Genomic DNA, 22,164 nt, shown 5'->3' with positions numbered 1-22,164 from the left:
TTTTTGGTTTTTTTTTAACGTAGTTATCATGAGCTTAAGGTGCAACTCCATAGCTGGAATTCCTCAGCACACCAATCTGGAAATGCAATCCTCAGCCAACACGAAAGTCACAGCCACATGGAGGGAGGTGCCACAGGAGTGATCAGCACACATCTGTTAATTGGAGGGCACACGTGACGAGGGACAGCAGGGTGCCAGCGTGGCTGGGCTCTGACACAGCCTGGTCCTTTTAACTCTGGTGGTGACAGGGCCACCAGCACTGCCACCACCAGCCTCCTCAGACACACCAGTGGGCTCTGCCTGGGAACGTGTTTTCCTCCCTTTGGTTCAGATCTGTGTCCTTTGGAGCTGCCCCGAGGTGGGAAAAAGAATCAGTCGCTCATTTTTTATTTTTGGTCTTAACTCGCATCTTGGTGATACCACAGGTAGGTTTGCTGGGAATATTTCAGAGGGTAGCAAAGTCTTGTGGTGTGGGAGATCCACTGGGAGCAGAAGGAGGGGGGCAGAGAGTAATTCACAATTCGTGCTGCTGGGCTGAAGCTGAGCTCTAACTTTTAAGAGCCTGGCAAAATATTAGAACTGTGTGCATTAAAAAGAGGCCTCTGCTCAGCTCAGGATCATCTAAGGTGATCAAAAAGCTTTCTGTTTTCTTCAAGCTACACTTATTTAACCAATAGCCTTCCTATGAGGCTCTACCAGTTTCAGTTCTTAGGATTCTTCTGTTTACAGTGGGTTTTGGGTACAAAAGCTGAGCAATAGAAAACCACAAAAAGTATAGACATGATCATAGCCCAGCCACACTAAACATGTTCCTTCTATAGCATAAGCTGTTTCCTCTGTCAGACAACTGGCCCAATGCTATTGGTTTAGTTCTTGTTTTGCTGGTTCTCTTCCCCTTGCCATTAAAAATATAGAAAAGGTTCCTGCCTAGTGCCAGATCCTGTCTATAGAGAGAAGTATAAAAAAATTCTCATGTGGACTGCAAAGAAAACTAAAATTGGGAATTCCCTCCACTTTCCTGGCCCAGAAAATGAAACGAGATCTTCAGATATGTGAGGAACTTAATCCATCATAACCAAGTAGAAACAAACATTCATATCAATTCAGTAACAATAATAATCAACAACAATAACAACAGCACAGGTGTTACTGTTTTTGCTGTCATTATTCTTGTTGTTGTTCCTATTCCTATTATTACCATCAGTATCATTATTTTTACTGTTGTTGTTACTGTTACTATTTACACAGGCACAAGATGTGGCTGCTTATTGCAATCCTGTTTCTCGTACAAGCACCCACGAACTCCGAAGATGCCACCAAGCAGAAAAAGGCTCTAAATCCTGAGAGTTTCATGAACGTTGTAAGCCAGGAGAACTTTGAATTTCCCCTCTGAAAGCTTGGGCACGTTCAGCTGGAGGACAGAGGGTTGGAGGGCACATGGAGAGAGAGAGGGCTGGTGGTGCTGATGCCTCCACACCATCATTAACAAGCTCCTCCTCCCAGCAGAATTAAGTGCAATTACCAGCAGGGTAGTTTGAGATGGGGATAACCCCAGACTGGATTTGATCAGATATCACCCCAGAGGGTAGAAATTTGTGCATGGCTGCTCTCCTTCAGCTGCAGCAAATGGCTCAGGGCCATGTCCAGGTGAGCCCTGAGAGGCTCTGAAGCTGGGTTTAGCAGGACCCAGGATGTGGTAAACTTGCTGCATTTAATCTTTCCTGCCAACCTCGTGACAAAGAGAGCACACAGCAATGTGTGTGCAGGACCACAGCTGGATTTTACCAGGCAGAAACTTCCCAATCTGTGGAGTTTTCAGCATCAGTAAAGCTCAGGCAGAGTCTCAGGAGCCCTGCAATGATTCCTGTGGGGTTTATCCCACTGCCCTTCCAGTCAGCCCAGCTCAGCAGGTTCCATCTGCCACACCACCTTATCTGCCAGGCAATCAGCTGGGAGCCTGGTGTGACACGTGCTGCTGTCGGTGTCAGGCGTCAGGAAATCAGTGCCAGCCATCAGGAAAGCGGGTCAGGCGTCACAAAATCCTTTCAGCTTCAATGTTTGGAACCATTTCAAGCCCTGCAGATGCCAGCTCCCTTCCCACCCATGGCTGAGCATCTCCCCTTCCCTTGGGCAGATCACTGGGGCTGAGTTCAAACAGAGCATCCTCTATCATAAAAAGTCCTCACCTGATCAGAGACAGCCTGGGCAAAGCCATGCCCCAAAACTTTGGTTTTACCAAAGTGCTCTTCAAGTCAGATAAGCACTTTCACTATGGAAAGTTTTTATTTTTTCTTCTCCCAGAGCCAAATCATCTGTCACAGAGGGTACCCCAGTGAGGAGTATGATGTCCTGACTCGTGATGGCTACTACATCCACCTGAACAGAATTCCTCATGGAAGAGAAAAGCCTAAGAACAGAGGTATAGCTCTACTTCACTCAGAGTTAAAAAAAAAAAAAAAAAAAACAGCCCTGAACAGCAGGGGGATGGATGAACCTGGACAGGCCAGGGGAATAATAACTGTTAAAGCAAAAATACTGAATCCATGGGATTTCTCCAATTTTCACTCAAAGCTGTAGCACCACAACACATCAAAATGCACATTCTGCACATCCTCTGGCCTTGATTTGGGGTGAATGAATAGAGGGAACGAGGTTCAATGACATGTGCTGTTTCTCTTGCACCCAGGGCCCAGGCCAGTTGTGTTTCTCCAGCATGGGATACTTGGAGAAGGCAGCCACTGGGTGGAAAATCTGGCTAACAACAGCCTTGGCTTCATCCTAGCAGACTCTGGCTACGACGTGTGGCTGGGAAACAGCCGTGGGACGAGCTGGTCCAGGAGACACCAGCACCTTTCAGCTGACCAGGTGGAATTCTGGGATTTCAGGTGGGCTGGAGTGCATTACAAAAGCCTGGTGATGTTCTCTGCCTGCCACCAAGCTCTAGGCAGAGCTGGGTGCCTCCCAGCAGGCAAGTCAGAGCACCTCATCCCTGGCACAGCCTCCCCCTGGGAGGATGGAGGGACCTGAGCAGACCTGCCTGCTGACACGGCTCCAGCACCTCCCTGCAGCTGCTGAGAGCACAGGGCACTGCTGCCTGCCTGGGGACACACTGAGACATCAGCCCTGCTCAGGGGCATCCACTGAGATGGCCACAAGTGGCATTCCCACCTCCCCTGCTCCTAGACCCTGTTGCTCCCCTTTTAAGCTGCTACTGCTTTTCCAGAGCTGATCTTCAGAGCAGAATCCCCAAGCCCATAAACAGGCTTTCAGAAAAACCTCACACAGCTGGTCTGCCTTTCACCATGTCCTACCAACAGGCACAGGGGCAGGAACCAGTGCTCCATTTCCCTCTGGGAAAGAGCATCCCAAGGAGCAGAGCAGGTGCTGTAGTCCTGGTGGGAGCCAGTTTTGTGTCTGCAGAGAGGCTGGGTATGGCACTGGGATGCTGGCCAGGCTCTGCTCAGTCTATTTACTGCTCACCACGGCCGTGGGAGGACTAAGCCCTTTCAGGGGAGGATGATGCCATGGCAGGAGGGATCCATGCCAGGAATTTTCTCCTGGAAAATCAGCCCCAGACATAAAGCTGGGCAGTGCAAGGCAGCTCAAGGTAAGTTTGCCCTCCTGTTGCTGCCTCATAACCAACATCCCCCTCCTGTGTTGCAGCTTCCATGAGATGGCAATGTACGACCTCCCGGCCACCATCGACTTTGTGCTGCAGAAAACGGGGCAGAAGCAGCTCCACTACGTTGGCTACTCCCAGGGCTGCACAATTGGTGCGTTCTGAGGGCTCACCCACCACCTTGGCTTGAAAAATTTCATTCTGGTGTTTGCCAGCAGAAAGCAGAGGGGTCCCCTCCACGTGGGCTTAGCAACCACTGGTGAGCCCGATCAGCCAAGGGAATAAAGGTGTTGCCTCCCTTTGGGCATCTCTTGCAGCAACATTTAGCAGGAAGGTGGCCAGAGATCTGAGATTTCCAAATGGAGATAATAAATTAAACAGACCTGGGTCTAAGTGAACCCTCAGATTAAGCACCTGAGGAAAGATGGAGCAAGTCTGAAGTTGTTTTTCTGTTTTCTCAGCGTTTATTGCGTTTTCATCCATGCCCGAACTGGCTCAGAAAGTCAAAATGTTTTTTGCCCTGGCTCCAGTAGTGGTACCCAAGCACTCCAAAAGTCCATTAATAAAGATGCAGCTCCTCCTGGACAACAAGCTCAAGATGATTCCGGTAAGAGATAACTCCATGCCCTTCTACCCCAAAACTGATTGGTTCTAGAGAAGGGATTATGCCTGGACACAGCCCCTGGGGCTGTCTAATGAAGCAGGAAACAGTTAATTCCTGCTGATTTATTAGCACAGACAGAATTCAGGTGCACATACGGTCCTGGATGGCTTTGTTGAGCACGTCTTCTTTCCATCAGCAGGATAAGCATGGTGTTTATATGGGGAGCACTTGTAGGAGCCCTACAAGTGGAAAAGAGCAGCTTTGCTGTGTTGATTCCATGACAAACAGATCCAGTGCTTGGGGGAGGTGGGGGGAAAGAGGAGAGTTGTGAACATCGATTTTCCTGGTGTGTGTTCAGTCAGCAGGGGCAGAGGGGCAGCAGGCTTGACTCCTGGATATCCCCTTTTCTGCCTGGCTGTGGGGCTGGGCTGCAGGCAGGGAAGAGCAGGAAATGCAGGCTGCCCTTTGCTCCCTTGCAGCTGCTGCTGGGCAGGACGGACGCGTCCCTGCGCGTGAGGAAGCTGTGGCGGTTCCTCCCGGAGCTGTGCAGGCACACGCTGCTGCACAAGCCCTGTGCCAACCTCCTCTTCCTGCTCAGTGGCTACAACGAGAAGAACCTCAACACGGTGGGTGTGCCATTCCAGTGGGGATGAGGGTCCCAGGGCTGCTGTTCTGCCACCCACCCTGCTACAGCCACTCGCCCCCAGTGCTGGCAGCAAGCAGAACCTTCATGGGCAACACGTGTCCCTCTGCCAGATGTTTTTCCTCCTGGGACAGGGCTCTGCTGGGTAAATGTCAGTGGCCAGGCGGCCCTTGGCAGCACCTCTGAATTAGGGCAGCCTGCCACTGTGGCCACCCTGGGGTGCAGCCCCTGCTCTGAGCAGCCTCAGGGTGACCTCAGGCGGTCACTGAGGCTTGAGCACAGCCCCCGAGCCCAGGTAAGGCACCTCATGGAGCTCTTCCTTCATCCCCATCACTCTCCTCCCAAAGCTGCCTCACAGCAATTGGTTTTTAATGAAAATTATAGTCCTGAACCAGGTCCAGCTCTTCAGGCAGCATGATTCAGCAGTGGCTGCTCCGGGAAACACCTGGCAGCTGCCACTGCACTCCCATCCGCTGGAAAGCAGCAATAGCTGGGATCTGTTTCCTTGCAGACACGGCTGGATGTGTACACATCCCACTATCCAGATGGCACCTCTGTCAAAAACATCATCCACTGGGCCCAGGTAGGACCCCTGGGATGGTTCCTTCACTGGGAGTCTGCTGTGCCCAGGGCAGACGTGAGAGTTCAGGGATCTCAGACATTTCTCCCAGCTCCTGAGAAAGTAAAGGCAAGAAACTATAAGAGGATGCAGGATGAGCTGCCCTGATGCCTCTGGGGACCAATGACACTTCAGTGTGTATCCTGTGCTGTGCCAGGCAGGATGGGGAGGCCACAGATGGATGCTGAGACTCCCAGAAGTCACCAAAGCAGAATTTGGGGACACCGCGGTGCTGGTGGGTGGAAGCCCAAGGAGAGGCTGAGGAAAAGGGGGACCCAACAAAATCTTCCCCTGTTCAAAGGGGTCCTGGACACCCTGGGGATGGACTCTTCAGCTTCAGCACTGGCCCTGCTGGAAACGGGGTCAGGCTGGAGAGCCCCACCCATGTCCTCCTTGCAGAGCCAAATTACAGGTAATGGAAGCTGAAAGAGGACGATCAGGTTGTTGTAGGAGCTGCAGCAGCACCCTGCACACACAAGCTAGTGGTGAGCAGGATTTCAGAGGGAATACTGTGGCACCTTGGTTTGTCAGCCCATGGCAAGGGACAGGCATGGAGACAGAGGTGAAAAAACCACCCTGTTATAAAATGTGGAAAGCCTGGCTTTGCAGGGATGCCATCTCCTGCAATGTCCCACGGGTGAGGACACCAACACCCTTCCTTGTCCTGCCTGTCCCCAGCCAGCTGGACATGGCAGATGGAGAGCAAGGACTCACACAAACCCCTCCTGAGCTCCTTCTCATGACAGGTGCCTGGAGGGGGCCGGGAGATGTGAAACACACGCAGTAGCACTCACCAGCCTCCCACAGCAGATCCATCCTCTCTTCCCAGGTGATAAAATCTGGAGAATTCAAAGCCTTTGACTATGGCAGTGAGAACCCAGCCAGGTACCACCAGGTAGGAGCTGCAGTGGCAGCTGGAGATGCTGGGGGTGTGTCCGGGGTGGAGCAGGGACAGAATGGCCGGCAGGGATTGACCAGCCCCCCGTGCCCCTGCAGGACACACCGCCCTCGTACCGCGTGGAGGAGATGCCGGTGCCCACCGCCGTGTGGTCGGGAGGGCAGGACTGGGCAGCTGACTGGAGGGACGTGCTCCTGCTGCTGCCCCGCATCAGCCACCTCCTCACCTACACCCACATCCCCGACTGGAACCACTGGGACTTTGTCTGGGGCCTGGACGCCCCTGGGCGCCTCTACAGCAGCATCCTGAGGATGATGGAGGGGTCTCGGTAGAGGTGCCGGTGGCCTGGCCCCTGTCCCTCAGCTGAGACAGCCCCAGGAGGGGGTGGGACACTCCCTGCTGTCCCCTCCTTCCTGATGTGCTTGTGGTGATGGTGCTTTCCACGCATCCCTTGGTGGCTGGGGTCTCTCCTCCTCAAGCACTGGTGGCACAGCACTGGGAGGGCAGCACTGGGGTCAGCGCAGGCACCAGAGCAGGCAGGAGCCACCAGCAAGGGTCCCAACATGATAGTGATGAACCACGGGGACATGGGGACCCTGCCATGACCCCACAGTGGCTGCCCAGTGGGTTGTGGATTAGAGGAGGTGAGAGGGAGCTGGGCCTGTTGGGTCTGGCACGCAAAGGAATGGAGGGGATGGGTGAGGCCAAACCCTTCTTGGCAGCAGCAACAGGTGATGCAACGAGGGGTTCTGGCCCCAGATTGCAGCCCAGGAGGTTCAGGTTGGATGTGGAGAATCCTTTTTCTCCAAGACAAGTCCCCAGGGAAGTGGAAGGTCTCCATCTGGGCCCAGCCAGGCACCTGCCTTGTTTGGGCTGGGATTCCCCAGGAATGGCTGCTTGGCTCGGCACCAGGACACTGGGAATCCCTCATCCCTGGGAGCTGGTGACCCCAAATGCCCTGGGCTGGGTCACAGGGCCACCATCCCTCAGGAAGCTGCTGCCAGGCTGATGTCCTCAGCCCCTCCCACCGTGCTGCTTGCTGCAAACCCGGAGGTGGGGAAAATCCCTCCAAAATAAATACTCAAAGGGGATGCTTTGACATCCCCAGCTCTTTCTTGCATGTGAAAATTTTCTGGGGAGCTGCCAGGGCCAGCAGGGACACAGTGACCCCATGGACATCTGGTAGAGCTGGGCGGCACAGTGGGTTTTCCTAGGGTACTGGGAGTATCCCAGAATTTCCCAGTACCCCATGGCAGGCAGCAGGAATGCTTGCTGGCGAAAAAACCCCACCAGAAGTCAGCCTTGGGAGTGGCGAGCCCTATTGTATCCATGAAGTTCTGGGAATCACGGGTGGGCGGGAGCGCTGGGACTGGGTCAGCTCTGCTGGGATGTGCGGCAGGACCCGCGGGACGGTGACACCCACTGCTCCTCCACCTTGGCAGGCTGGCCGGGGATGGGGAGAGGAGGAGGGTGCGGAGGTGATCCCAGGGCTGCCCCCTCTCCCACCCCGGCCTTGGGTGCAGGCAGCTGGCTCACCACCGCACCGGGACCCGCGGGCATCCCTCCTTCCTCCTTCCCCCCGCCGGGCCGGGCCGGGCGCTCAGGGGCGGTGCCGTTGGGGCGGGCGGTGCCGGCGGCGGCGGAGGCGGTACCGGCCGGCGCGGGCGGCCATGGAGGGCGGCGGGCGGCGGGTGGTGGCGGTGGGCGCGGGGCTGGCGGGGCTGGGGGCGGCCCAGCGGCTCCGCGGACACGGCTCCCTCCGCCTGCTGGAGGCGGCGGCCCGCGCCGGCGGCCGCGTCTGCACCCGCCCTTCGGTACGGGCGGGGAGGCCGGGGGAGGCTCCGGGAGCCGGGGGTGGGCGGCACCGGGGGGCGGGCCCGGGCTGGGGCCGGGGCAGGGGCAGGGGGCGGCTGTGCCGGGGTGCGGGAGCCGCGCCTGCCCCCCGGGCCGTGGGGCCGCTGCCGAGCGGGCCGCACACGTGGCGGGGGCGGCCGGTCCCGTGGGCACGCGGGGATGGAACGGCAGCCGCTCCCCGGGGGCACCGGCCCTTTGGGGGCCGCGGGATTCCCGCTGCGCCCCGAGCGCTGCCCCGCGGGCTCGGCTCGGGCTGTGACCCGCTCTCCCTCCTTCCCTCCCTGCCGGCAGCGTCGGGGCTGGCGGAGATGGGCGCGCACTGGATCCACGGCCCCTCGCCGGGAAATCCCGTGTTCTGCCTCGCCTCCCGCTACGGCCTGCTGGGCCCCGAGGCCGCCCGGGAGGAGAACCAGCAGGTGGAAGCGGGCGGCCACCCCCCGATGCCGTCCGTCACCTACGGCAGCTCGGGCAAGGTGCTGAATCCCAAGGCGGTGCGCGAAGCCCGCGAGCTCTTCTACGCCCTCCTGGCCTCCACCCGCGCTTTCCAGGGCTCCAAGGAGCCGCCGTGGCCCAGCGTGGGCCAGTACGTGCGGGCAGAGATCGCCCGGACGGTCCCCACCATGGCGGGGGGCCAGGAGGATGCCCGGCGGCTGCAGCTGGCCGTGCTGGCCGCCTGCCTCAAGCTGGAGTGCTGCATCAGCGGGACCCACAGCATGGACCTGGTGGCCCTGGAGCCCTTCGGGGAGTACGTGTCGCTGCCCGGCCTGGACTGCACCTTCCCAGGGTAAGCGCGGGGCTCCGCAGCGGGACGCGGAGCAGCGTCCCAGGGGCCGCCCCGTCCCCAGCGGTGACTCCTCCCACAGCGGCTACAGCAGCTTGGCCGAGCGCCTGCTCTCGGATCTGCCCGAGGGCACCGTCCTGTTCAACAAGGCCGTGAGGACCATCCAGTGGCAAGGCTCCTTCCGTGAGGAAGGGGACGATGCCAGGGTTTTCCCTGTCCGGGTGGAGTGCGAGGATGGAGATGTCTTCCTTGCTGACCATGTCATCATCACTGTCCCGCTAGGTGAGGACACCGACACCTGTCCTGGCCCTGCCCGTCCCCTCCGAGCGGCTGGCACGGGTGGAGATGGGCAAAAGGAGGGGAGGGATTGCCTAACCCCTTCCCAGCCTCCCCTCTCCCACTGGGAAGAGGTTGGAAAGGGGTTTGGGGAGGTCAGAGCATCTCGGACACCATTTAGGAGCCTAGCTGAGAGCCCCAAACTTGTGGCTGCAGGTTTCCTCAAGGAGCACCACGAGAAATTCTTTCAGCCTCCCCTTCCCGAGAGGAAAGCACAGGCCATTCGCAACCTGGGGTTTGGCACCAACAACAAGATCTTCCTGGAGTTCGAGCAGCCTTTCTGGGAGCCCGAGCAGCAGCTCCTGGAAGTGGTGTGGGAGGACGAGTCGCCCCTGGAGGAGCCCAGCGCTGACCTGGAGGCCAGCTGGTTCAGGAAGCTCATCGGATTCGTGGTGCTCCAGCCGCCAGAGCAGTAGGTGGCCGGGGATTTTGGGCGTTCTCTGGGCCGCTGGTGGGCACGGGGAGGGGCAGCAGCTTTCAGCCCCACACTCCCGCTCCAGGCACGGGCACGTCCTGTGCGGCTTCATCGCGGGGAAGGAGTCGGAGCACATGGAGACGCTGAGCGACGCCGAGGTGCTCAGCGCCATGACCCGCGTCCTGCGCACCATGACAGGTGCCCGCCCCGCCCTCCCCTCCCACCCACTGCCCGGGGGGGATTTCCCGATCCCATCCCTAACCCCATCCGCAGGGAACCCGGACCTGCCCGCGCCCAGGAGCGTGCTCCGCTCCCGCTGGCACAGCGCTCCCTACACCCTCGGCTCCTACAGCTACGTGGCCGTCGGCAGCTCGGGGGACGACATCGATGTGCTCGCACAGCCGCTGCCCGAGGACCCGCGGGACCCCCGGGTGAGGGTTCAGCCCTAGGGGCTGCAGCGGGGGCACACACGGGGGTGGGGACAGGCCACTCCAGGGAGGTGGCACCGCTTCGCTGCTGAGCTCCACGGGGATGGGGGCATTTCCATTACAGAAATGGACAGGCGGCTCCTCCCAGCCGCTCCCCAGCCTCCTCACGGGTGCCTAGAGAAGGGATAGTTCGCAATTCTAGTTTTTTAATGCGGTCATGCCCCGCGGGCTGGGTGCCTAGGGAAGGGATAGTGCGGAATTGTGGTGTTTTAATGCGGCCGTGCCCCGCGGGTGCCGGTGCTCCAGCTCTGTGCTCACCGCCCGCCTCCCCGCAGCCCCTGCAGCTCCTCTTCGCCGGCGAGGCCACGCACCGCACATTCTACTCCACCACCCACGGGGCGCTGCTGTCGGGCTGGCGAGAGGCCGAGCGGCTCAACCAGCTCTTCCTCAGTCCTGAGGCGGCAAAATAAACCCCGGTGCTTTGCCTTTCGGTCTCCTTTATTGAGAGATCTCCGCGCCGGCGTCTTCTTCCTCTCGGTGGCGGGGTGGATGCGGCGTGGGTTGCGGTGTTGATTTAATACCAGTTGGTGCTGGAGATGGTGTAGCGGGGGTCGTCCAGCGGGTCCTGCGTCGGGCCTGGCCGAGGGGGGGGCTCCGGGGCGGGATGGGGGGCGGGTTGAGGCTGGGAAACGGCGGCACGGGGGGCGTGCCGGGGCCAGCGGGGGGCACGTCGTGCCCCCGCTGGCCCCGGCACGCCCCGTGCCGCCGTTTCCCAGCCTCAACCCGCCCCCCATCGCCCCGGAGCCCCCCCCTCGGCCAGGCCCGACGCAGGACCCGCTGGACGACCCCCGCTACACCATCTCCAGCACCAACTGGTATTAAATCAACACCGCAACCCACGCCGCATCCACCCCGCCACCGAGAGGAAGAAGACGCCGGCGCGGAGATCTCTCAATAAAGGAGACCGAAAGGCAAAGCACGGGGTTTATTTTGCCGCCTCAGGACTGAGGAAGAGCTGGTTGAGCCGCTCGGCCTCTCGCCAGCCCGACAGCAGCGCCCCGTGGGTGGTGGAGTAGAATGTGCGGTGCGTGGCCTCGCCGGCGAAGAGGAGCTGCAGGGGCTGCGGGGAGGCGGGCGGTGAGCACAGAGCTGGAGCACCGGCACCCGCGGGGCACGGCCGCATTAAAACACCACAATTCCGCACTATCCCTTCCCTAGGCACCCAGCCCGCGGGGGCATGACCGCATTAAAAAACTAGAATTGCGAACTATCCCTTCTCTAGGCACCCGTGAGGAGGCTGGGGAGCGGCTGGGAGGAGCCGCCTGTCCATTCTGTTATGGAAATGCCCCCACCCCCGTGGAGCTCAGCAGCAAAGGTCAGCGGTGCCACCTCCCTGGAGTGGCCTGTCCCCACCCCCGTGTGTGCCCCCGCTGCAGCCCCTAGGGCTGAACCCTCACCCGGGGGTCCCGCGGGTCCTCGGGCAGCGGCTGTGCGAGCACATCGATGTCGTCCCCCGAGCTGCCGACGGCCACGTAGCTGTAGGAGCCGAGGGTGTAGGGAGCGCTGTGCCAGCGGGAGCGGAGCACGCTCCTGGGCGCGGGCAGGTCCGGGTTCCCTGCGGATGGGGTTAGGGATGGGATCGGGAAATCCCCCCGGGCAGTGGGTGGGAGGGGAGGGCGGGGCGGGCACCTGTCATGGTGCGCAGGACGCGGGTCATGGCGCTGAGCACCTCGGCGTCGCTCAGCGTCTCCATGTGCTCCGACTCCTTCCCCGCGATGAAGCCGCACAGGACGTGCCCGTGCCTGGAGCGGGAGTGTGGGGCTGAAAGCTGCTGCCCCTCCCCGTGCCCACCAGCGGCCCAGAGAACGCCCAAAATCCCCGGCCACCTACTGCTCTGGCGGCTGGAGCACCACGAATCCGATGAGCTTCCTGAACCAGCTGGCCTCCAGGTCAGCGCTGGGCTCCTCCAGGGGCGACTCGTCCTCCCACACCACTTCCAGGAGCTGCTGCTCGGGCTCCCAGAAAGGCTGCTCGAACTCCAGGAAGATCTTGTTGTTGGTGCCAAACCCCAGGTTGCGAATGGCCTGTGCTTTCCTCTCGGGAAGGGGAGGCTGAAAGAATTTCTCGTGGTGCTCCTTGAGGAAACCTGCAGCCACAAGTTTGGGGCAGCTCTCAGCTAGGCTCCTAAATGGTGTCCGAGATGCTCTGACCTCCCCAAACCCCTTTCCAACCTCTTCCCAGTGGGAGAGGGGAGGCTGGGAAGGGGTTTAGGCAATCCCTCCCCTCCTTTTGCCCATCTCCACCCGTGCCAGCCGCTCGGAGGGACGGGCAGGGCCAGGACAGGTGTCGGTGTCCTCACCTAGCGGGACAGTGATGATGACATGGTCAGCAAGGAAGACATCTCCATCCTCGCACTCCACCCGGACAGGGAAAACCCTGGCATCGTCCCCTTCCTCACGGAAGGAGCCTTGCCACTGGATGGTCCTCACGGCCTTGTTGAACAGGACGGTGCCCTCGGGCAGATCCGAGAGCAGGCGCTCGGCCAAGCTGCTGTAGCCGCTGTGGGAGGAGTCACCGCTGGGGACGGGGCGGCCCCTGGGACGCTGCTCCGCGTCCCGCTGCGGAGCCCCGCGCTTACCCTGGGAAGGTGCAGTCCAGGCCGGGCAGCGACACGTACTCCCCGAAGGGCTCCAGGGCCACCAGGTCCATGCTGTGGGTCCCGCTGATGCAGCACTCCAGCTTGAGGCAGGCGGCCAGCACGGCCAGCTGCAGCCGCCGGGCATCCTCCTGGCCCCCCGCCATGGTGGGGACCGTCCGGGCGATCTCTGCCCGCACGTACTGGCCCACGCTGGGCCACGGCGGCTCCTTGGAGCCCTGGAAAGCGCGGGTGGAGGCCAGGAGGGCGTAGAAGAGCTCGCGGGCTTCGCGCACCGCCTTGGGATTCAGCACCTTGCCCGAGCTGCCGTAGGTGACGGACGGCATCGGGGGGTGGCCGCCCGCTTCCACCTGCTGGTTCTCCTCCCGGGCGGCCTCGGGGCCCAGCAGGCCGTAGCGGGAGGCGAGGCAGAACACGGGATTTCCCGGCGAGGGGCCGTGGATCCAGTGCGCGCCCATCTCCGCCAGCCCCGACGCTGCCGGCAGGGAGGGAAGGAGGGAGAGCGGGTCACAGCCCGAGCCGAGCCCGCGGGGCAGCGCTCGGGGCGCAGCGGGAATCCCGCGGCCCCCAAAGGGCCGGTGCCCCCGGGGAGCGGCTGCCGTTCCATCCCCGCGTGCCCACGGGACCGGCCGCCCCCGCCACGTGTGCGGCCCGCTCGGCAGCGGCCCCACGGCCCGGGGGGCAGGCGCGGCTCCCGCACCCCGGCACAGCCGCCCCCTGCCCCTGCCCCTGCCCCGGCCCGGGCCCGCCCCCCGGTGCCGCCCACCCCCGGCTCCCGGAGCCTCCCCCGGCCTCCCCGCCCGTACCGAAGGGGCGGGTGCAGACGCGGCCGCCGGCGCGGGCCGCCGCCTCCAGCAGGCGGAGGGAGCCGTGTCCGCGGAGCCGCTGGGCCGCCCCCAGCCCCGCCAGCCCCGCGCCCACCGCCACCACCCGCCGCCCGCCGCCCTCCATGCCGCCCGCGCCGGCCGGTACCGCCTCCGCCGCCGCCGGCACCGCCCGCCCCAACGGCACCGCCCCTGAGCGCCCGGCCCGGCCCGGCGGGGGGAAGGAGGAAGGAGGGATGCCCGCGGGTCCCGGTGCGGTGGTGAGCCAGCTGCCTGCACCCAAGGCCGGGGTGGGAGAGGGGGCAGCCCTGGGATCACCTCCGCACCCTCCTCCTCTCCCCATCCCCGGCCAGCCTGCCAAGGTGGAGGAGCAGTGGGTGCCCATCGTCCCGCGGGTCCTGCCGCACATCCCAGCAGAGCTGACCCAGTCCCAGCGCTCCCGCCCACCCGTGATTCCCAGAACTTCATGGCTACAATAGGGCTCGCCACTCCCAAGGCTGACTTCTGGTGGGGTTTTTTCGCCAGCAAGCATTCCTGCTGCCTGCCATGGGGTACTGGGAAATTCTGGGATACTCCCAGTACCCTAGGAAAACCCACTGTGCCCCAGCTCTACCAGATGTCCATGGGGTCACTGTGTCCCTGCTGGCCCTGGCAGCTCCCCAGAAAATTTTCACATGCAAGAAAGAGCTGGGGATGTCAAAGCATCCCCTTTGAGTATTTATTTTGGAGGGATTTTCCCCACCTCCGGGTTTGCAGCAAGCAGCACGGTGGGAGGGGCTGAGGACATCAGCCTGGCAGCAGCTTCCTGAGGGATGGTGGCCCTGTGACCCAGCCCAGGGCATTTGGGGTCACCAGCTCCCAGGGATGAGGGATTCCCAGTGTCCTGGTGCCGAGCCAAGCAGCCATTCCTGGGGAATCCCAGCCCAAACAAGGCAGGTGCCTGGCTGGGCCCAGATGGAGACCTTCCACTTCCCTGGGGACTTGTCTTGGAGAAAAAGGATTCTCCACATCCAACCTGAACCCTCCTGGGCTGCAATCTGGGGCCAGAACCCCTCGTTGCATCACCTGTTGCTGCTGCCAAGAAGGGTTTGGCCTCACCCATCCCCTCCATTCCTTTGCGTGCCAGACCCAACAGGCCCAGCTCCCTCTCACCTCCTCTAATCCACAACCCACTGGGCAGCCACTGTGGGGTCATGGCAGGGTCCCCATGTCCCCGTGGTCATCACTATCATGTTGGGACCCTTGCTGGTGGCTCCTGCCTGCTCTGGTGCCTGCGCTGACCCCAGTGCTGCCCTCCCAGTGCTGTGCCACCAGTGCTTGAGGAGGAGAGACCCCAGCCACCAAGGGATGTGTGGAAAGCACCATCACCACAAGCACATCAGGAAGGAGGGGACAGCAGGGAGTGTCCCACCCCCTCCTGGGGCTGTCTCAGCTGAGGGACAGGGGCCAGGCCACCGGCACCTCTACCGAGACCCCTCCATCATCCTCAGGATGCTGCTGTAGAGGCGCCCAGGGGCGTCCAGGCCCCAGACAAAGTCCCAGTGGTTCCAGTCGGGGATGTGGGTGTAGGTGAGGAGGTGGCTGATGCGGGGCAGCAGCAGGAGCACGTCCCTCCAGTCAGCTGCCCAGTCCTGCCCTCCCGACCACACGGCGGTGGGCACCGGCATCTCCTCCACGCGGTACGAGGGCGGTGTGTCCTGCAGGGGCACGGGGGGCTGGTCAATCCCTGCCGGCCATTCTGTCCCTGCTCCACCCCGGACACACCCCCAGCATCTCCAGCTGCCACTGCAGCTCCTACCTGGTGGTACCTGGCTGGGTTCTCACTGCCATAGTCAAAGGCTTTGAATTCTCCAGATTTTATCACCTGGGAAGAGAGGATGGATCTGCTGTGGGAGGCTGGTGAGTGCTACTGCGTGTGTTTCACATCTCCCGGCCCCCTCCAGGCACCTGTCATGAGAAGGAGCTCAGGAGGGGTTTGTGTGAGTCCTTGCTCTCCATCTGCCATGTCCAGCTGGCTGGGGACAGGCAGGACAAGGAAGGGTGTTGGTGTCCTCACCCGTGGGACATTGCAGGAGATGGCATCCCTGCAAAGCCAGGCTTTCCACATTTTATAACAGGGTGGTTTTTTCACCTCTGTCTCCATGCCTGTCCCTTGCCATGGGCTGACAAACCAAGGTGCCACACTCTTCCCTCTGAAATCCTGCTCACCACTAGCTTGTGTGTGCAGGGTGCTGCTGCAGCTCCTACAACAACCTGATCGTCCTCTTTCAGCTTCCATTACCTGTAATTTGGCTCTGCAAGGAGGACATGGGTGGGGCTCTCCAGCCTGACCCCGTTTCCTGCAGGGCCAGTGCTGAAGCTGAAGAGTCCATCCCCAGGGTGTCCAGGACCCCTTTGAACAGGGGAAGAAGGTGTTGTTGGGTCCCCCTTTTCCTCAGCCTCTCCTTGGGCTTCCACCCACCAGCACCGCAGTGTCCCCAAATTCTGCTTTGGTGACTTCTGGGAGTCTCAGCATCCATCTGTGGCCTCCCCATCCTGCCTGGCACAGCACAGGATACACACTGAAGTGTCACTGGTCCCCAGAGGCATCAGGGCAGCTCATCCTGCATCCTCTTATAGTTTCTTGCCTTTACTTTCTCAGGAGCTGGGAGAAATGTCTGAGATCCCTGAACTCTCATGTCTGCCTTGGGCACAGCAGACTCCCAGTGAAGGAACCATCCCAGGGGTCCTACCTGGGCCCAGTGGATGATGTTTTTGACAGAGGTGCCATCTGGATAGTGGGATGTGTACACATCCAGCCGTGTCTGCAAGGAAACAGATCCCAGCTATTGCTGCTTTCCAGTGGATGGGAGTGCAGTGGCAGCTGCCAGGTGTTTCCCGGAGCAGCCACTGCTGAATCATGCTGCCTGAAGAGCTGGACCTGGTTCAGGACTATAATTTTCATTAAAAACCAATTGCTGTGAGGCAGCTTTGGGAGGAGAGTGATGGGGATGAAGGAAGAGCTCCATGAGGTGCCTTACCTGGGCTCGGGGGCTGTGCTCAAGCCTCAGTGACCGCCTGAGGTCACCCTGAGGCTGCTCAGAGCAGGGGCTGCACCCCAGGGTGGCCACAGTGGCAGGCTGCCCTAATTCAGAGGTGCTGCCAAGGGCCGCCTGGCCACTGACATTTACCCAGCAGAGCCCTGTCCCAGGAGGAAAAACATCTGGCAGAGGGACACGCTGCCCATGAAGGTTCTGCTTGCTGCCAGCACTGGGGGCGAGTGGCTGTAGCGGGTGGGTGGCAGAACAGCAGCCCTGGGACCCTCATCCCCACTGGAATGGCACACCCACCGTGTTGAGGTCTTCTCGTTGTAGCCACTGAGCAGGAAGAGGAGGTTGGCACAGGGCTTGTGCAGCAGCGTGTGCCTGCACAGCTCCGGGAGGAACCGCCACAGCTTCCTCACGTGCAGGGACGCGTCCGTCCTGCCCAGCAGCAGCTGCAAGGGAGCAAAGGGCAGCCTGCATTTCCTGCTCTTCCCTGCCTGCAGCCCAGCCCCACAGCCAGGCAGAAAAGGGGATATCCAGGAGTCAAGCCTGCTGCCCCTCTGCCCCTGCTGACTGAACACACACCAGGAAAATCGATGTTCACAACTCTCCTCTTTCCCCCCACCTCCCCCAAGCACTGGATCTGTTTGTCATGGAATCAACACAGCAAAGCTGCTCTTTTCCACTTGTAGGGCTCCTACAAGTGCTCCCCATATAAACACCATGCTTATCCTGCTGATGGAAAGAAGACATGTGCTCAACAAAGCCATCCAGGCCGTATGTGCACCTGAATTCTGTCTGTGCTAATAAATCAGCAGGAATTAACTGTTTCCTGCTTCATTAGACAGCCCCAGGGGCTGTGTCCAGGCATAATCCCTTCTCTAGAACCAATCAGTTTTGGGGCAGAAGGGCATGGAGTTATCTCTTACCGGAATCATCTTGAGCTTGTTGTCCAGGAGGAGCTGCATCTTTATTAATGGACTTTTGGAGTGCTTGGGTACCACTACTGGAGCCAGGGCAAAAAACATTTTGACTTTCTGAGCCAGTTCGGGCATGGATGAAAACGCAATAAACGCTGAGAAAACAGAAAAACAACTTCAGACTTGCTCCATCTTTCCTCAGGTGCTTAATCTGAGGGTTCACTTAGACCCAGGTCTGTTTAATTTATTATCTCCATTTGGAAATCTCAGATCTCTGGCCACCTTCCTGCTAAATGTTGTGCAAGAGATGCCCGAAGGGAGGCAACACCTTTATTCCCTTGGCTGATCGGGCTCACCAGTGGTTGCTAAGCCCACGTGGAGGGGACCCCTCTGCTTTCTGCTGGCAAACACCAGAATGAAATTTTTCAAGCCAAGGTGGTGGGTGACCCCTCAGAACGCACCAATTGTGCAGCCCTGGGAGTAGCCAACGTAGTGGAGCTGCTTCTGCCCCGTTTTCTGCAGCACAAAGTCGATGGCGGCCGGGAGGTCGTACATTGCCATCTCATGGAAGCTGCAACACAGGAGGGGGATGTTGGTTATGAGGCAGCAACAGGAGGGCAAACTTACCTTGAGCTGCCTTGCACTGCCCAGCTTTATGTCTGGGGCTGATTTTCCAGGAGAAAATTCCTGGCATGGATCCCTCCTGCCATGGCATCATCCTCCCCTGAAAGGGCTTAGTCCTCCCACGGCCGTGGTGAGCAGTAAATAGACTGAGCAGAGCCTGGCCAGCATCCCAGTGCCATACCCAGCCTCTCTGCAGACACAAAACTGGCTCCCACCAGGACTACAGCACCTGCTCTGCTCCTTGGGATGCTCTTTCCCAGAGGGAAATGGAGCACTGGTTCCTGCCCCTGTGCCTGTTGGTAGGACATGGTGAAAGGCAGACCAGCTGTGTGAGGTTTTTCTGAAAGCCTGTTTATGGGCTTGGGGATTCTGCTCTGAAGATCAGCTCTGGAAAAGCAGTAGCAGCTTAAAAGGGGAGCAACAGGGTCTAGGAGCAGGGGAGGTGGCAATGCCACTTGTGGCCATCTCAGTGGATGCCCCTGAGCAGGGCTGATGTCTCAGTGTGTCCCCAGGCAGGCAGCAGTGCCCTGTGCTCTCAGCAGCTGCAGGGAGGTGCTGGAGCCGTGTCAGCAGGCAGGTCTGCTCAGGTCCCTCCATCCTCCCAGGGGGAGGCTGTGCCAGGGATGAGGTGCTCTGACTTGCCTGCTGGGAGGCACCCAGCTCTGCCTAGAGCTTGGTGGCAGGCAGAGAACATCACCAGGCTTTTGTAATGCACTCCAGCCCACCTGAAATCCCAGAATTCCACCTGGTCAGCTGAAAGGTGCTGGTGTCTCCTGGACCAGCTCGTCCCACGGCTGTTTCCCAGCCACACGTCGTAGCCAGAGTCTGCTAGGATGAAGCCAAGGCTGTTGTTAGCCAGATTTTCCACCCAGTGGCTGCCTTCTCCAAGTATCCCATGCTGGAGAAACACAACTGGCCTGGGCCCTGGGTGCAAGAGAAAACAGCACATGTCATTGAACCTCTATTCACTCACCCCAAATCAAGGCCAGAGGATGTGCAGAATGTGCATTTTGATGTGTTGTGGTGCTACAGCTTTGAGTGAAAATTGGAGAAATCCCATGGATTCAGTATTTTTGCTTTAACATTATTATTCCCCTGGCCTGTCCAGGTTCATCCATCCCCCTGCTATTCAGGGCTGTTTTTTTTTTAACTCTGAGTGAAGTAGAGCTATACCTCTGTTCTTAGGCTTTTCTCTTCCATGAGGAATTCTGTTCAGGTGGATGTAGTAGCCATCACGAGTCAGGACATCATACTCCTCACTGGGGTACCCTCTGTGACAGATGATTTGGCTCTGGGAGAAGAAAAAAAAAAAACTTTCCATAGTGAAAGTGCTTATCTGACTTGAAGAGCACTTTGGTAAAACCAAAGTTTTGGGGCATGGCTTTGCCCAGGCTGTCTCTGATCAGGTGAGGACTTTTTATGACAGAGGATGCTCTGTTTGAACTCAGCCCCAGTGATCTGCCCAAGGGAAGGGGAGATGCTCAGCCATGGGTGGGAAGGGAGCTGGCATCTGCAGAGCTTGAAATGGTTCCAAACATTGAAGCTGAAAGGATTTTGTGACGCCTGACCCGCTTTCCTGATGGCTGGCACTGATTTCCTGACGCCTGACACCGACAGCAGCACGTGTCACACCAGGCTCCCAGCTGATTGCCTGGCAGATAAGGTGGTGTGGCAGATGGAACCTGCCGAGCTGGGCTGACTGGAAGGCAGTGGGATAAACCCCACAGGAATCATTGCAGGGCTCCTGAGACTCTGCCTGAGCTTTACTGATGCTGAAAACTCCACAGATTGGGAAGTTTCTGCCTGGTAAAATCCAGCTGTGGTCCTGCACACACATTGCTGTGTGCTCTCTTTGTCACGAGGTTGGCAGGAAAGATTAAATGCAGCAAGTTTACCACATCCTGGGTCCTGCTAAACCCAGCTTCAGAGCCTCTCAGGGCTCACCTGGACATGGCCCTGAGCCATTTGCTGCAGCTGAAGGAGAGCAGCCATGCACAAATTTCTACCCTCTGGGGTGATATCTGATCAAATCCAGTCTGGGGTTATCCCCATCTCAAACTGCCCTGCTGGTAATTGCACTTAATTCTGCTGGGAGGAGGAGCTTGTTAATGATGGTGTGGAGGCATCAACACCACCAGCCCTCTCTCTCTCCATGTGCCCTCCAAGCCTCTGTCCTCCAGCTGAACGTGCCCAAGCTTTCAGAGGGGAAATTCAAAGTTCTCCTGGCTTACAACGTTCATGAAACTCTCAGGATTTAGAGCCTTTTTCTGCTTGGTGGCATCTTCGGAGTTCGTGGGTGCTTGTAGGAGAAACAGGATTGCAATAACAGCCACATCTTGTGCCTGTGTAAATAGTAACAGTAACAACAACAGTAAAAATAATGATACTGATGGTAATAATAGGAATAGGAACAACAACAAGAATAATGACAGCAAAAACAGTAACACCTGTGCTGTTGTTATTGTTGTTGATTATTATTGTTACTGGAATTGATATGAATGTTTGTTTCTACTTGGTTATGATGGATTAAGTTCCTCACATATCTGAAGATCTCGTTTCATTTTCTGGGCCAGGAAAGTGGAGGGAATTCCCAATTTTAGTTTTCTTTGCAGTCCACATGAGAATTTTTTTATACTTCTCTCTATAGACAGGATCTGGCACTAGGCAGGAACCTTTTCTATATTTTTAATGGCAAGGGGAAGAGAACCAGCAAAACAAGAACTAAACCAATAGCATTGGGCCAGTTGTCTGACAGAGGAAACAGCTTATGCTATAGAAGGAACATGTTTAGTGTGGCTGGGCTACGATCATGTCTATAATTTTTGTGGTTTTCTATTGCTCAGCTTTTGTACCCAAAACCCACTGTAAACAGAAGAATCCTAAGAACTGAAACTGGTAGAGCCTCATAGGAAGGCTATTGGTTAAATAAGTGTAGCCTGAAGAAAACAGGAAGCTTTTTGATCACCTTAGATGCTCCTGAGCTGAGCAGAGTCCTCTTTTTAATGCACACAGTTCTAATATTTTGCCAGGCTCTCAAAAGTTAGAGCTCAGCTTCAGCCCAGCAACACGAATTGTGAATTACTCTCTGCCCCCCTCCTTCTGCTCCCAGTGGATCTCCCACACCACAAGACTTTGCTACCCTCTGAAATATTCCCAGCAAACCTACCTGTGGTATCACCAAGATGCGAGTTAAGACCAAAAATAAAAAATGAGCGACTGATTCTTTTTCCCACCTCGGGGCAGCTCCAAAGGACACAGATCTGAGCCAAAGGGAGGAAAACACGTTCCCAGGCAGAGCCCACTGGTGTGTCTGAGCAGGCTGGTGGTGGCAGTGCTGGTGGCCCTGTCACCACCAGAGTTAAAAGGACCAGGCTGTGTCAGAGCCCAGCCACGCTGGCACCCTGCTGTCCCTCGTCACGTGTGCCCTCCAATTAACAGATGTGTGCTGATCACTCCTGTGGCACCTCCCTCCATGTGGCTGTGACTTTCGTGTTGGCTGAGGATTGCATTTCCAGATTGGTGTGCTGAGGAATTCCAGCTATGGAGTTGCACCTTAAGCTCATGATAACTACGTTAAAAAAAAAACCAAAAAACACCCAAGCAACAAACCAATAGCTTTTCTTTGTGAGGAGTCATTTCCTAATTCCCAGGGTAACATCCTATCTGCCAGGGTCATTTAGAAGAGTTCCTGGTGCAACAAAAAAGCTTGGGCTCTACCATCTTTACAAAGCCTCAGCAGGACGCTGAGCTCCCCAGGGACACCCCAAGGACACCCCAGGGACACCCCAAGGACAGGTCAGGCTTCATTGCCTGCCTGGGTGGGCGACACTTGGTCATTCCACCCCTTGTGCAAAGTGACAGTGAAGTCCAAAAGTGTCGTGTTAGCACTGTGCCAGGGCCTGCCCACCCTCCCAGTAACA

General features: G+C 58.5%; 4 protein-coding genes across 5 annotated transcripts; 2 read left to right on the top strand and 2 right to left on the bottom strand.

Moving 5' to 3' along the window:
* The first annotated feature begins 337 nt into the window (after positions 1-337).
* On the top strand, positions 338-7,143 carry LOC130255147 (lipase member M-like). Its single transcript, XM_056495544.1, has 10 exons — positions 338-425; positions 1,249-1,360; positions 2,302-2,419; positions 2,687-2,885; positions 3,664-3,773; positions 4,081-4,226; positions 4,703-4,849; positions 5,378-5,449; positions 6,315-6,380; positions 6,482-7,143. The coding sequence occupies exons 2-10, from the start codon at positions 1,256-1,258 to the stop codon at positions 6,713-6,715; spliced, it is 1,197 nt and encodes a 398-aa protein (XP_056351519.1). The 5' UTR covers positions 338-425; positions 1,249-1,255; the 3' UTR covers positions 6,716-7,143.
* Positions 7,144-8,038: 895 nt separating this feature from the next.
* LOC130255144 (peroxisomal N(1)-acetyl-spermine/spermidine oxidase-like) lies at positions 8,039-10,682 on the top strand. 2 transcript variants are annotated; one of them, XM_056495538.1, is made up of 7 exons: positions 8,039-8,183; positions 8,529-9,021; positions 9,101-9,300; positions 9,511-9,766; positions 9,855-9,967; positions 10,043-10,200; positions 10,533-10,682. In XM_056495538.1, exons 1-7 carry the CDS (start codon positions 8,054-8,056, stop codon positions 10,665-10,667), a joined length of 1,485 nt encoding a protein of 494 aa, XP_056351513.1. In that variant the 5' UTR covers positions 8,039-8,053; the 3' UTR covers positions 10,668-10,682. The 2 variants fall into 2 exon arrangements, with proteins under 2 accessions (XP_056351513.1, XP_056351512.1); XM_056495537.1 differs by lacking the exon at positions 8,039-8,183 and having other exon boundaries at positions 8,277-9,021.
* A 293-nt stretch (positions 10,683-10,975) lies between these two features.
* On the bottom strand, positions 10,976-13,804 carry LOC130255143 (peroxisomal N(1)-acetyl-spermine/spermidine oxidase-like). The gene is made up of 7 exons (XM_056495536.1): positions 13,660-13,804; positions 12,836-13,328; positions 12,557-12,756; positions 12,088-12,343; positions 11,887-11,999; positions 11,655-11,812; positions 10,976-11,317 (listed from the first exon to the last, which is right to left on the bottom strand). The coding sequence occupies exons 1-7, from the start codon at positions 13,802-13,804 to the stop codon at positions 11,183-11,185; spliced, it is 1,500 nt and encodes a 499-aa protein (XP_056351511.1). The 3' UTR covers positions 10,976-11,182.
* Positions 13,805-14,912: 1,108 nt separating this feature from the next.
* On the bottom strand, positions 14,913-21,055 carry LOC130254923 (lipase member M-like). Its single transcript, XM_056495053.1, has 10 exons — positions 21,050-21,055; positions 20,476-20,586; positions 19,418-19,535; positions 18,970-19,168; positions 18,082-18,191; positions 17,630-17,775; positions 17,003-17,152; positions 16,410-16,481; positions 15,476-15,541; positions 14,913-15,374 (listed from the first exon to the last, which is right to left on the bottom strand). The coding sequence occupies exons 1-10, from the start codon at positions 21,053-21,055 to the stop codon at positions 15,141-15,143; spliced, it is 1,212 nt and encodes a 403-aa protein (XP_056351028.1). The 3' UTR covers positions 14,913-15,140.
* Positions 21,056-22,164: the final 1,109 nt, after the last annotated feature.

The sequence above is a fragment of the Oenanthe melanoleuca genome, chromosome 6, assembly GCF_029582105.1.
Source record: "Oenanthe melanoleuca isolate GR-GAL-2019-014 chromosome 6, OMel1.0, whole genome shotgun sequence".
In the NCBI taxonomy this organism is placed as follows: Eukaryota; Metazoa; Chordata; class Aves; order Passeriformes; family Muscicapidae; genus Oenanthe; species Oenanthe melanoleuca.
The sequence above is the reverse complement of the archived record's forward strand: the minus strand, read 5'-3'. Positions and strand labels throughout refer to the sequence as shown.